This window comes from Herpailurus yagouaroundi, unplaced genomic scaffold (assembly GCF_014898765.1).
Source record: "Herpailurus yagouaroundi ecotype Mexico unplaced genomic scaffold, PumYag 182, whole genome shotgun sequence".
Lineage (NCBI taxonomy): Eukaryota > Metazoa > Chordata > Mammalia > Carnivora > Felidae > Herpailurus > Herpailurus yagouaroundi.
The window spans coordinates 7,594,683-7,609,166 of NW_024412413.1; the positions used below are offsets into that span (position 1 = coordinate 7,594,683).

At 52.2% G+C, this 14,484-nt stretch overlaps 1 protein-coding gene across 1 annotated transcript in view; it reads right to left on the reverse strand.

The window, feature by feature from the left end:
• Positions 1–14,484, reverse strand: part of ZC3H7B (zinc finger CCCH-type containing 7B) — a 61,421-nt gene that overhangs the window by 30,053 nt on the left and 16,884 nt on the right. Inside the window, exons 2-5 of the mRNA XM_040490715.1 lie at positions 5,386–5,444; positions 1,549–1,582; positions 1,218–1,415; positions 102–260 (exon numbers count right to left, since the gene is read on the reverse strand). Of these exons, the coding sequence (XP_040346649.1) occupies positions 102–260; positions 1,218–1,415; positions 1,549–1,582; positions 5,386–5,438 (444 nt within the window). The 5' untranslated portion in view covers positions 5,439–5,444. The remainder of the gene's footprint in view (positions 1–101; positions 261–1,217; positions 1,416–1,548; positions 1,583–5,385; positions 5,445–14,484) is intronic.

Genomic DNA, 14,484 nt, shown 5'->3' on the forward strand with positions numbered 1-14,484 from the left:
CAGAGCTCAGTGTAAATATCAGTATCTGTCGGTCCACGGCACGGGGAGGGGGACACAGGCTCAGCAGAGTCCAGCCCTGCACCAGGACTCAGGGCACTCACGTGGGGCCGCGCGAGGGAGCACCGGCTGCTGCATTCATATGCCTCCTTGTGACGCCCCAGCTCGCTGAGGGCACGTGCCTTGCGGAACAGCGCCCGGATGTTCTCGCTGTCCAGGCCCAGCGCTTTCTCACTGTCCTCCAGTGCCTTCTCATACAGGCCCTGCGGAGAGGAGTGGGAGGCCACACGGTCAGCTCTGGTTACCTCCCTCCCACCCCTTTCCCTGCAGAGACGGGGGAGGCTGGAGGATCGGGGAGGGGGCTCCAGAGCTCCAGGAAACACCTCTGACATTCATACTCTGGTCAAGGGCAACTGTATGTCCAGCTCAGGGGGCTGCAACGGGCACTGGCAGGCCACTGGAGGTGGGAGGATGGCCTTCAAGTTCTGCAGCAATGAGCCTGGCCATTCAGACACACCTACTTCCATATCTGCCTTCAGCTGAGAACTTCATGGCCCAAGAGTAATCAAGGTACCTCTGAGAGGAAGTGAAATCAAGAAGGCAGCTCAGGGTACAGAACACAGTGTGAACAGGTACCTGGTAGACCTGCTTATCCAGAACAGTCCACTCTGGATTGCAGAGGTGTTAGGGGGTCCTTTAAAGAGCTCACGGCAGAGCATCCCTAAGGATCTGGTGAGTGACTGAGTCAGTGAGCAAGCAGGACAGGGAGAGGAGGAGGCCAGAGCTTTCGGGAGGATCGGGGGAGATGGGAGGGAGCCCAGGAGGAAGGAGCAGGAGTGGCCAGGGGTTTGCAGAAAGAGGCAGTGCACGATGAGGGTAGCGGTTTTCAACCCTGACTCCCTACAGACTCCTATCCATGCCCAGGCCAGCCTGATGAGCGTCTAACAGTCTAACATCTAACTTAATTCATCGGGGGTGGGGCTCAGGCATCCGTATCCTTACAAACCACTTTTTGTACCATGTATTAGCACTTTAAGGGCTCTCCAGGTGAGTCTGTGGTGCAGCTGGGGTTGAGAGCCACGGAAGCAGGCGGTGACACTCCCACAGGAGGGGGTGGAGGAGCCGGGCCTACAGAGGCTCACTAGGGTGCAGGCCCAGCTTGGCTGGGCATCTGCGGGAAACGGCGGGCAGGGTGAAGAGGGGAGGGGGTGCGGGCTCACCATGGTGAAGTAGCAGGCGGCCCTGTTGACATGCAGCTTGCACAGCAGCTCCTGGGGTAGGGCCACCTGGTCGGAGGCAGCATAGTCGGCCACGTTCAGCCCCTCCATGTACTGTACCAAGGCCTGCTTGTAGTCCTTCTCCCGGAACAGGTCATTGCCCTCAGCAAACAGGTTCTGCACCAGCTTGAGCAGAAAGGCCTGCCAGGGAGTGGGGTGCAGAGGGGGCTCAGGGGTCTGCATGCAGCCCCAGCCCTGGCACCCGGCCTCTACACCCCCTTCTCCTGGGCACCCCTGCCCTTTGCCTTCCCCCGGCCCCGCCGCCGATGCTCACCTCATATTCTTCTTGCTTTAGGGGTAGTGTCGACCTAGCAGGAAAAGGAGAGAGACACAGAGTCTGGGTGAGCCCAGGGGTCTCAGCCTCATGGAGGCCCCAGGAGCCAGAGCCAAAGGCCACAGATCATGCCAGGAGTGGGCGCCTCTACCTCAGACCTCAGATGTCACCTTGTGGATTGGGGTAAGGAAACAGCAGCTTTTTCTCCCCAGACCAACACATGCTGGTCTTCCATTTCTGCTGGAAGGGAGGGAGGAAGGCCTTGTGTTTGCCCCAGGCTTTCCGGGTGCAGATGCTGAGAAGGCCAGCCAGCTGGCCTCTTCCTGAGAAACCAGTTCTCTGGGAATGACCGTGCCCCCGACAGGCTAAACTTGTAAATGCAGGCCCCAGGCAGCAGGAAAAGTCCACCTCAGGTCCCCCCAGTTGGACAGCTTCTGCCCTTCTCCCATCCCAGCCCCCAAAACACACATGACCTTGGCCAACGCCAGGTCAGAGCCTGACTCCTCATTCCAGCCCAGCAGATGGGGCTGTGGGCACCCTCTCCTCCCCTGTGGCCCACAAAATGCCAGCCCAGTATAGAAGAAAGCATCAGTCCAGGAGAACAGAGCCACATCTGTCAGGCTAAAGGGCTAAGCTAGAAGAGCAGCTGGGGTTTGTCTCCTGGTCCTTCATGTCACAGAGGTGAAAACAGACACTCAGAGTGGACAGTGACTCAGCCAAGGTCACACAGCAGGTCGGCATCAGAGCCGGGACTAAAGCACAGGGCTGGGGCTCTTTCCTTTGCCCAGAGCTGCTGCCGGCACCTGGGCAAGAGAGAGCAGCCTGAGCCAGTCAGCCAAAGGGGTGAGAGAAGACACCGAGGTCCCTCCCCTGTGTGTGTGAGGGAGGTGGTGTCCCTGGTTGTGACAACGGGGCTCCCATCCTGCCCTCCTTGTTTCCCCACTGTCAGGGACCAGGGCCCATCGCTGTTCCCTGTACTGCCCGGCCAGGCCCCATGGCTACCCTCCTGCCTGACTTCCCACCTCCAGCCTCTCCCCTCCAGCCCCAGCTCCCGGGTCAGTAGGGCACAGTCTGACCTGAAGGTCACCTCATCCACACAAGCCAGTGCCACCCCACCCATGCAAGCTGCTTCACAGCTCCTACAGTGCTCCGTGCCCAGAGGTGCCTAATAAATGCTAAGCACACAAAATCTACATGTGATAAAAGTTAATTTTAAAACCAGCAGGTCCTACTGTGTTACCCTGTAAAGCAATCCCTTAGGAGACTAACATAGGGCTTCCCGGGAGGCTGCCCTATCGCTGAACCTTCTTGGAGCCCCCCTCTGGAAAGGGGAAGGAGGACACAGAGCGACCTACCATTTACGTCCAGCACAATGCCTCTGTGAGGGAAGGGGCCTTGTCTCATTTCGCAGGTATGGACATCACCCAGGGAGGTGGCGGGGGCGGGGGGGAGACTCAGAAGGCAGGGCTCAAAGGTCCAGCTCCACGCAAATCAGTGACTTAAGTTAAAGACAGAGTTCTTACGAAACACTGTATCTGCAAGACTGGCCTCTGAATAAAATTTGAACACTCCCCCCAAATCAAAGCCCTCCCTAGGGGCGCCTGGGTGGCTCAGTTCGTTAAGCAACAGACTCTTAATCTCGGCTCAGATCATGATCTCCCTTTTTGTGAGTTTGAGCCCCGCATCGGGCTCTGCACTGACAGTGAGGAGCCTGCTTGGGATTCTGTCTCCCTCTCTCTCTCTCTCTCTCTCTCTTCCCCTCCCCGGCTTGCACTTTCTTTCACTCTCACAATAAATAAATAAACTTAAAAAAAAAAAAAAAAATCCCTCCCCCAAATGGAAGACTGGCCTAGAGAAGAGGGAAAGATGGGCCACAGCCCTTGCAGTGGCCTGAACAAGACAAAGTGACCATGTTGCAAGCTGAGGAAGGACAGCATGTGAATGTCAACACAAGCACCATCAGAGCGATGGGGACACCGTGTGTGTGACAAGGGACCCAGTCTGTGGTGAAGAGGCAGGTGGTATTTTAGAGGTCTGTGTGAGAGAACAAAATTGGGGAGTTTATATGAGGGTATGTAGACATAAATCCTAGTTTTGTGGGGATTCCTATTTAAGAAAAGAAACACAAGGGGCATCAGGGCGGCTCAGTCGGTTGATCATCCACCTTTTTTTTTTTTAACTTTATTTATTTTGAGAGAAAGAGAGAGCGAGTGTGTGCACACACGCGAGTGAGTGAGCGGGGGAGGGGGGAGGGGCAGAGAGAGGAGGAGAGAGAGAATCCCAAGCAGGTTCCGCCGTGGAGCCCCATGCGCCCTCAAATTCACGAACTGCGAGGTCATGACCTGAGCGGAAATCTGGATTGGACACTTAACCGACTGAGCCACCCAAGCGCCCCGATCATCCAACTTTTTAAAAAAATATTTTCTTCTTTTTTTAAAAATGTTCGTTTATTTTTGAGAGAAAGTACAAGCAGGGGGAAGGGGCAGAGAGAGAGGGAGACAGAGGATTGGAAGTGGGTTCTGCGCTGACAACAGTGATCCCGACACAGGGCTTGAACTCACAAACCGTGAGATCATGACCCAAGCCAAAGTCGGGGTTTCAATCAACTGAGCCAACCAGGTGCCCGTATCCGACTTTTGATATCGGTCCAACTTTTTTTTTTTCTGGTCCAAGTTTTGATATCCGTTCAGGTTGTGATCTCTCAGTGCTGGGATCGAGCCCCATGGTGGGCTCTTTGCTGAGCAAGGAGCCTGCTTGGGATTCTCTGTCTCCCTCTCTCTCTGCCCCTCCCCTGCTCTCTGTCTCTCTCAAAATAAATAATTAAACATTAAAAAAAAAGAAAGAAAAGAAAAAGAACACAAAATTAGAAACTAAGAATTGTTAAGGGAGCCTTCCAGGGCTTTGGGAAGGACCCACACAAATCAGGGGCCCTGCAGCTTACACTTCATTAGTGCCGTGATAAATACGCCTCTGGAGATCTATTTAAGAGGTAAAAAAAAATTACTGAAAATATTTTGTGTGTAAAGAAAAAAATTAAAAACAAATATGGCATGTGTTTGAGGGACAAATAATGGAAAGAAATGTGGGTTTGGGGTCAGCTAGACCTGGGTTAGAATCCTATCACTGGAGGCGCCTGGATGGCTCAGTCGGTTAAGTGTCTAACTCTTGATTTCAGCTCAGGTCATGATCTCACGGTTCGTGAGTTTGAGTCTCACCTTAGGCTCTGCACTGACGGTGCTAAACCTGCTTGGGATTCTCCCTCTCTCTCTCTGCCTCTCCCCTGCTTGTGCTCTCTCTCAAAATAAGTAAACATAAAAAAAAAAAAAAAAGAATCCTATTACTTTATAGCTGTGTGACCATAAATGGGTTTCTTAACGTCTCTGAGCAAAATGGAGAAAAGACCACCTACTTCACTGGGCTGTTGGAAGGATTAAGAAGATGATGGACATGAAGGGCCCAGCACAGAGCCTGGGAGGTGTGCTTAATAAATGGAAACTGATTTATTGATTGATTATAAGCTGTGCACAGGCAAGCGGGAGAATTAACAGGGAGCGTGCCAGCGTGTAAGGAGGGCGAGGGTACAGTGGTATGCTGAGCGGGACTGAAGGGTGACCAGGGTCAGGGAGTGTGTGTGCATGGGGGTGGTTTCACAGATCGCCCACCGGCCACCCAGCCCCTGCCATGCCAGCCCCTTCCTAGCACAACCCACCTCCTCACTCCCCAGCACACAAGGGAGCCTGAGCAGCAAAGGATGAGTGAGAAGAAAAGGGAGAGCTGGAGAGAGCCCGGGCATTGCCATCCCTGGCCCCCCGCCCGCCCAGCCAGCCCCACACTCACTGAATGAACTGCAGCCCCTTCTCGATGTCCGCCTTCCGTCTCTGCCTCTCCATCAGTCTCTGGGGGAGAGAACAGTCCATCAGTTAGTCAGCAGGGGCCGGTGGCTGGTCGCAGTCCCCATCCCACTGTGCACTCCCTCTCATTCCTGCACTCATCCCATTTCACAGGTGACGCTGAGGGGCAGTGACCTATAGAGACCGTCTGAACCAGACCATGCAGCTCCTGCCCTGCACGCCCAGGCCCCACTGGACCCTGGTTCTGTGCTGTTCCTTTGATGGGCAGGGAGCTGCATGGAGGCCTCCTGTCCTTTCTCACACATGGCTTGGGCTGCAGTGCTGCACCACACACCCTCAAGTCCCAGGAGAACACCTTGTTTGAACAGCAAACTCAGTCCAGGGAGAAGAGACAGGGAAAATGCAAAACGATGCCAGTGACTATAGCTACAATGCAGCACCACACACTTTGTATACGGGTTTCTTTGAATCATTCAACAGTGCCACGAGGCAGGTGTCATTTTGTCTCCATTTTATCAAGGAGGAAACAAGTTCAGGGAGCCCCAGTCTTGAGCCCGCTCATAGCTGAGGCAGGATTTGAACCCAGGCCATCCTCTTTTACCACTAGCAGCCCCTCTGCACTTTGAACCAGCCTGGCCTGGAGCAGGCCAGGTGGCATGGTGTGTGCCCTGTCTTGGCAAGGGAGGGAATCGCCCATGTTCTGGATGAGGAAGACAGAGGCTCTGCAAGGCTGAGGACAGGCCTCAAGTTGCACAGCAATTGAATGGCACTGAGCACACGCAGGGGGCCTGCTCCAGAGAGGCAGCGAGTGGAAACTGCTTAAGGAGAAGGGAGGCTCGGCAGTAGAGCTAGAGGTTTGGTCTTTAGGGCAAAGCCCCCAGGGGCTGGGAGCTCCCCGCCAGACCCAGATGGCCCAGCTGGCTTCCGTGGCACTATGTATGGGCTAGAAGATCAGTTGGGATCAGCTGGTCCAACCCAGTGGCAGCCCAGAGTGGGGTGGGCCTCCTCCTGAGTCAGAACCTGAGCCTGGGGCTCCATCACCCCGCGGGAAAGGGGCTGGAAGCTGCCTGGTCTCAAGCCAGCATTTTCCGTCCAGGCCACTCACGGGCCTCTTCCACGCTCTGCCCCACAGTGTGGCCCTCACTCTCCCCCCATCAAGTCGTTACAGAGAGAGGATGGTGGGCAGCCGGGAAGGTGGGCCTGCATCAGCAGAAGGCTGGTACGAAGGCGTGAACAGGGGCACCAAGGTGTAAAAAGGCATAAAAACATGGCACAACAACAGACACTCAGATCAACGGAACAGAATAGAGAACCCAGAAATGGACCCACAAATGTATGGCCAGCTAATCTTTGACAAAGCAGGAAAGAATATCCAATGGAATAAAGACAGTCTCTTCAGCAAGTGGTGCTGGGAAAACTGAACAGCGACATGCAGAAGAATGAACCTGAACCACTTTCTTACACCATCCACAAAAAGAAACTCAAAATGGGTAAGACAGGAAGCCATCAAAATCCTCGAGGAGAAAGCAGGCAAAAACCTCTTTGACCTCAGCCACAGCAACTTCTTACTCAACATGTGTCCAGAGGCAAGGGAAACAAAAGCAGAAATGAACTATTGGGACCTCATCAAAAGAAAAAGCTTCTGCACAGGGAAGGAAACAATCAGCAAAACTAAAAGGCAACCAACGGAATGGGAGAAGATTTGCAAATGACACGTCAGATAAAGGGTTAGTATCCAAAATCTACAAAGAACTTATCAAACTCAACACCCAAAAAAACAAATAATCCAGTGAAGAAATGGGCAAAAGACATGAATAGGCACTTCTCCAAAGAAGACATCCAGATGGCCAACTGGCACATGAAAAAATGCTCCACATCACTCATCATCAGGGAAATACAAATAAAAACCACAGTGAGATACCACCTCACACCTGTCAGAATGGCTAACATTCACAACTCGGGCAACAACAGATGTTGGCGAGGATACGGAGAAAGAGGATCCCTTTTGCATTGTTTGTGGGAATGCAAGCTGGTGCAGCCATTCTGGAAAACAGGATAGAGGTTCCTCAAAAATCTAAAAATAGACCTACCCTACAACCCAGCAATTGCACTACTAGGTATTTATCCAAGGGACACGGGGTGCTGTTTCGAAGGGACACATGCACCTCCATGTTTATAGCAGCGCTATCGACAATAGCCAAAATATGGAAAGAGCCCAATGTCCCTCGGTGGATGAATGGATAAAGAAGATGTGGTATATCTATACAATGAAAGAAGATGTGGTATATCTATACAATGGAGTATTACTCGGCAATCAAAAGGAATGAAATTTTGCCATTTGCAACTATGTGGATGGAACTGGAGGGTATTATGCTGGGTGAAATTAGTCAGAGGAAGACAAATATCATATGACTTCACTCATGAGGACTTTAAGATACAAAACAGATGAACATAACGGAAGGGAAGCAAAAATAATATAAAAACAGGGAGGGGGACAAAATGTAAGAGACTTAAATATAGAGAACAAACAGGGGGTTAAGGGAGGGACTGTGGGAAGGGAGATGGGCTAAATGGGTAAGGGGCATTAAGGAATCCACTTCTGAAATCATTGTTTCAGGAGTGAAATCTGCTCCTGAAACCATATGCTAACTAACTTGGATGTAAATTAAAAAATAAATAAATAATTTTTTAAAAAAGATAAAAAAAAAAAAAAACAGGTATAAAAACACCCAGCTACTTTGGGGAGGGAGCAAGTGTGTTAATACGTTCTAAAACTTCCTTACCTTGTTCTTTATTTCCATCTGGTCAACCACATCCTCACAATCCTGTCCAGTAAGAGGGGCAGGTGTCACTAACCCATTTTACAGATGAGGACAGGGAGGCACAAAGAATGAAATTTCTTTGCCAAGGCCACTCAACCAAGGAGCAGGCAAACAGCTCTATTAGACCAAACGCCACATCCTTGGCCACGCCCACAGCTGTGAGACACCCTGTGGCCAGGGCAGGCCATCTCACTTCTCTGTGCCTCACTTTCCTCCTCTGTGTAACTTGTCAGCTGATAAGCCCTGCCTGACAGGGTGGCTGTGAGGCTCTAAGAGTGTGAGATCGGGAATCTCGGTTCCCTGGATCTCGCTCCTCCCATGTGTCCTTCCCAGGGAGGGGTGAAGCCACACGAGTCTTCAGACTCCGCATCAGATCCTCACACTGGGCAGGGCCAGGGCCCATGTGCCCACTAGACATCTGCTTGCCCTGCCAGGGCCATGAGTCAGGGCTCTGGACTCAGACAGATGGGAATGTGAATGCCAGCATTTACACCTGCCGTGTGACTTTGGGCCACGGTCTCCTAATGGGGAGAATAGGGCTGAAGGCAGCTCCTGCACCACTGGCTGTCAGGAGGGCTCAGGAGACAGCACGTGCAGAGCGCTTGGAGCAGGACAAGTCCAACAACCACAGGGCACCTGGGTGGATCAGTCGGTTAAGCAACCAACTCTTGATTTCGGTTCAGGTCATGATCTCAGGGTTCGCGGGATCGAGCCCCTTATTGGGCTCTGCGCTGACAGTGCGGAGCCTGCCTGGGAGTCTCTCCCTCTCTCTCTGCCCCTCCCCTACTCGTGCTCTCTCTCTCTCTCTCTCAAAAGTAAACATAAAAAAAAATAATGGATGAATGAATGAATGAATAAATAAATAAATAAAGTCCAACAACCTTGGGGATATGTGTTATCCAACCCTGTTCCTCCCTCCTGCAAAAAAACTTCAAGTGTTTCCTGGGATGACCCTGTTCTCCTGCAGGAGGCAGGCAGTGATGGGTCTGGACCGCCTTGCCTTGCCAAGCACACCTCTTGGTCGGTCTCTCTGTCCTCAGCTTCCCTGTCTAGGAAACCAGTGCTCATCGTGCCCACACTCAAGCTCCCCTCCAGGCCTCCAGCCAGAACGGTCTGTGGTGGTCGTCCTGTCCCCCAACTTTTGCCATTGCACTTCTTTCCACCTGGGCAGCCATCCTGTGAAGGAAATCCCGTTCCTCCTTCAAAGCCTAGCTCCTCCATGGAGTCTCTCTCCTTCCCTTTTTAGTTTATTTTTTTCATGAGAGAGAGAGAGAGAGAGAGAGAGAGAGAAGGAAGGAGGAAGGGGCAGAAAGAGAGGGAGACACAGACTCTGAAGCAGGCTCCAGGCGCTGAGCTGTCAGCACAGAGCCCAACGCGGGGTGTGAACCCACTAACTGCGAGATCATGACCTGAACCAAAGTCGGATGCTTAACTGACTGAGTCACCCAGGTGCCCCTCTCTCCCTCCCTTTGATGGGACCATCATATACCCATTTGTCCTGTTTCCTGGGAGCCTGGGGAACCACAGATGGGTGAGACCAGTCCTGGCCCTGGAAGAGAGGTTCACCTGGTGGGAGAAGCAAGGGTGCACCCGTCACCACACAGTGTGGCCCAGCGTGGGCAGCAGGCCTGTGGCAGGGGAGCAGACCCCCATGGGCCTAGACAACCAGCACTACAGGGCTTGGTCACGGCCATGACCACCAAGCCCTGTCACTTTGCCCTAGGTCAGAATCCAGCCCCCATCCCTCCCTACCACCTGGGCTGTTTCCTGCCCCCAGCCAAGGGGACCAGCTGCCTCATTGCCCACCCCCCACCTCCTTGAGGCCATCACGGCGGGGGGGGGGGGGGGTGCTTTCAGGCCCACAAATCCGACCCTGCCCTCCCCTACCTAGAGTGTCTGATGACTCTCTTTAACTCCGAGTCTCTTTCACTGACTCTCTCCCACTGGTCACATTTCCCCAAACCCCCACACCAGCTCACACCAGGTGGGAGCGGCTGCCCCCCTGCCCTCCCCCAGCCCTGTTCAGCCTGTAGTTCTCTCAGAAAACTGCAGCAGTCAGAGGGGAGTGTTGTCCAGTCTCCTCCCAGCCCTGGAGTCTGAGCAGACCTACCAGAAACAAGCACTGGCCAGATCCATCCCAAGTGAGAATTCCTAAGTCCGCATCCAATGCCAAGGAAAAAAATACTCCCTGCCCCAGGTGGTTATGAAGGAGGTTCCTCACACAGCCTCGGGCGAGTCCTCCTCTCTGACCACCAAAAACCCAGAGCAGTAGCACTGCTGTGTGCCCGCACCACGGAGAAGGGTTCAAATCCCAGAGCAGGCTACTCTACCTCCCTGATTAGCAGCTTCCCGCTTTGTACAATGAGGATTACAAACAGCACCTCCTGGTGGGCTGAATACAGAGGAGGGTCCTCATTTCAGAGCCTGGCACATAGCAGACACTTTACAAGTGGTAGCTTGTAGATCAGGATTTCTATGGGGGGCATTCAACATTTGCTACAGGCCCATTTTATAAGGTGAGGCCAGCGTGGCCACCTGCACCCAGGTCTTATAACCTAATTAGAGACATGGCAAGAACATCCCACCAACTCCACCCCAAACCAGACTTCTGTGGTAAACGCAGGCTGGGATGAGGCACAAAAAAGTTGAAACATTTGGGAAACAAAGGGGGCGACATTTGAATTGGGCTTTGAAGGGTGAATAGGAGTTGGCTCATGGGTGTCAGGGAAGGGAAGGCCTTCTGTCAGGCTGTATCCAATAGTTCATGAAATCCCTGACATCTCTCACATTTTATCTGATCTTGACTGATGACCCTCGGGGCTGAGACGATCTGGGACCCACATTTGAGAGATGGAGAAAGTGAGGCTCAGAGAGGTCACAAGGCCTGCAGCCAGCAAGTGGGGGCCAGGCCTGGAAATGCTGACTTTAGGTCAGGAAAGAGGCTGCTGCTCTCCCTCCTCGAGGGTACAGTAGAGGTAGAACCACTTAGGAGCCTTCCTAGGCACCTCAGCCTGTGTTTGGTGTTGAATACTCATGGCCCAGGAAAGGCAGAGGTCTCTGGGGCAATTTGGGGGAACACTTCTGTGTGAAAATATTCTGCTTCTTCCAATGTCCTGTTCTAGGATCTATTATCGACCACTCTAGGGTCATTCAATTGAGTGTATAGACCCTAGGCCAGAGCTGGCAAACCGATTTTATCTCATAAGCAATGTTGCCAGGCTGGTAGAGGCTGGTAGGGCTGTCCCAAGGGGCTGGGCCCTTGCAGTACTTAAAAAAAGTGCCACCATACGCAAGATCACCCAGAAACCAGGGATGCTTAGGGGAGATGCGTATGGCTTGGGCCTTCACACACCCCCTCTCCAGTGAGAGTATAACCACTGCTAAAATTCAGAGTAATACAAAGTAACACCAAGCTGGAGGCCCAGGTCTTACTGGGGCCCAGGATGTGGAGGGAATTCCCCCCTCCTTCGGGAAGATTTTCTGACTCCCCCGACACATTGGTGAGTTAGTATCCTCTGAGAGAGCCCCGGAGAGTGAGGGTATAGTTCAGTCTAACCAACATTTATGCCCTCCCTACTTGGTGCTAGGTGTGGGGGCAGGGGAGACACAAAATGAATTGGTGGCTGAGGCCCAGTCCCGCCCACCAGGACCTCCTGGTCCAGTGCGGGGGGGCGGGGGGCGGGGGGAAAGACAGGTGGGCCGTCAGCTGTGATGCAGGCTGGCTGTGGGTGCAAAGGGCCTGGGACCTGAGAGGAAGGAGCGGTGGGTCCACTGGGGGAACCGGGGAAGGCTCTGCAGGAGGTGGTTCCTGAGCTGGATGTGAAGGAGAATGACAAGTTTCTTGAGAAGACTGGGAAAGAATGGACATTCCTTACAGGACACCTGTCCAGAAACACTCACACTGAGACTGGCTTGAGCCTCCCCCCACCCCCAACAAGTCCCTGTGGCACCCCTCAATCTGCACAGCCACGAGGATGGGGAAGCCCAGGCCCCAACCCGCCTCGAGGCTGCCAACAGGGGTCAGCCAGCAGGCCTGGCCCACAACTAGGAGAAAGCTGGAAGGTCAGGTGGCAGGAAGGGAAGGAAACCCACGTCTCCCGGGTGCCTACCATGTACCAGGTACTGGGTTCACCTCTCCCTGATTGAAGGACCTTCTGCTGGTCGCTCTCGTGGGCCCTGCTAACGAGGAGGGGGACAGACCACCCCAAGAGCTGTGTGGTCTGGTACTACGTCTGGCTTTGCCCAGTCGTGCGCCTCTCAGAAAGTAAGCTAGAGAGCACCTGCTAAGTGCCAGACACCCAGATGGAAGGGGCAAGTAAAGTATGAAGCACACCACCTGGAAAGGAAAACCACAGCGGCTGCCAGGCAGTGGCCCTGTGCGAGCAGGGGGAAGTGGGCAGAGCAACAATCAGGGCCTCAGTCTGTCATTAAATGTAAGTGGCTCCTCCACTGTGCCAAGCTCTGCTCTGGAGGCAGGGGACTCAGCCATGACAGAAACGAAACCCCTGCCCCTCGCAGTTTAGTGGGGAAACCAGGCTGCAGGGACACAGCCACAACATGAAGAAAAAGGAGCTTCACTGGAGGCAGCCAGCCAGCCACCTGTGCGATGAGCCCTTAAGGGATTCCTAAAATGTTCTAGGCCCTGGGGATTTAGCAATTAACAAAAGTGACAAAGTCCTCTTTTAGAGTATATGTGCAGGTGGAGGAGAGATAGGAGAAATAAATGTATAACGTCACACAGGAAGGATACACATAGGAAAGGAAAAAAATAAGGTGATAGAGTGACAGGGTGCTATAATTATATAGCAGACTCAGGGAAGGCCTCTTTGACATTTGAACAGAGATCAAAATGACGGAAGGGAGCAAGCCACGTGGGGAAACGTGTTCAAGCAGAAAGAATGGTGAGTGCGAAGGTCCTGAGGTAGAGACTGATCAGTGTATTTGAGGAAGAGCAAGGAGGCCAGTGTGGATGGAGCAGAGTGGGCAGTGGGAAGAGTGGTGTATGGGAAGGTCTGTGACATTACCAGGGAAGACCATATGTGAGGTCTCCATCAGCAGAGCAAGGGCCGTGGCTTCACCCTAAAGTAAGATGAGAAGTCACAGGTTTTGAACAAAAAAGCAGCTCTGTGTCTGGCTTTACCATACCTGAAAATGAGACATCGTTAAATAAATGTGATTTTTTTTTTTTTTTTGAAGTTTCACTACAACCCCATCAGGGACGGAAAAAGTGTTCCAAGAAGCCAGGAAAGTTGCTCAAGGCCACACAGTGACCCTACAGCCTGGGTTCAAAGGGCCTGGAGAGATGGGCATTGGACAGCCTTGTTAAAGTGCCAAGTAAGCAAAAGCCCCCTAAGCCCCAGCAAACACCTAAGTCCCCACACCCCTCCCTCCTTCCCAATGTCTTTCCTCTGGGAGAACCTTTGTATGGGTGGTTGTTATGAACTGAATGTTTGTGTCCCCGCCAAATACATACGTTGAAACCCTATCCCCAGTAGGACTGTATTGGAGATGGGGCCTCTAAGAAATAATTCAAGTTAAGTGAGGTCATTAGGGTAGAGCTCTGAGCAAGTACTTTATTCCCACAGCCTGAGTAGGCGAGTACAAATTTTGGTACCAAGAGGTGGGGGTGCTGCTGTAACAAATACCTAAACATACGGAGGAGGTTCAGGGAGCTTTGAGGCGCAGCTAGAAAAACCCCCGATGGCCATGAAGAGATGGCCGGTAGAAATAAGGATGTTAAAGGCAATTCTGGTGAGGCCTCGGATGGAAATGAAGAATAAGTTCTTGGAAACTCAGGAAAAGGTGATCCTTGTCCCAAAGTGGCAAAGAACTTGGCTAAATTGTGTTCTAGTGGAGAGCCTGGCTGGCTCAGCAGGATGAGCACACGATCCTTGATCTCAGGGTTGTGAGTTTGAGCCCCATGTTGGGTACAGAGATTATAAATAAATAAACTTAGATAGATAGATAGATAGATAGATAGATAGATAGATAGATAGATAGATAAATTGTGTTCCAGTTTCTTCTGAGAGGTAGAATCTGCAAGCAATGAAAATGGATATTTAGCAGAAGAGATTTCTATGCAAAGTATGGAAGGTGTGGCATGCGTCCTCCCTACTGCTTATAGTAAAATTTGAGAGACAAGAGATGAATTGAAGAATTGTTAAACAAAAGGAACCAGAATTCAAAGAGCTGGAAAATTCTCAGCCTATTCATATTGCAAAAAAAAAAAAAAAAAGGAACACGTGTTCTGAAGAGAACAGTAA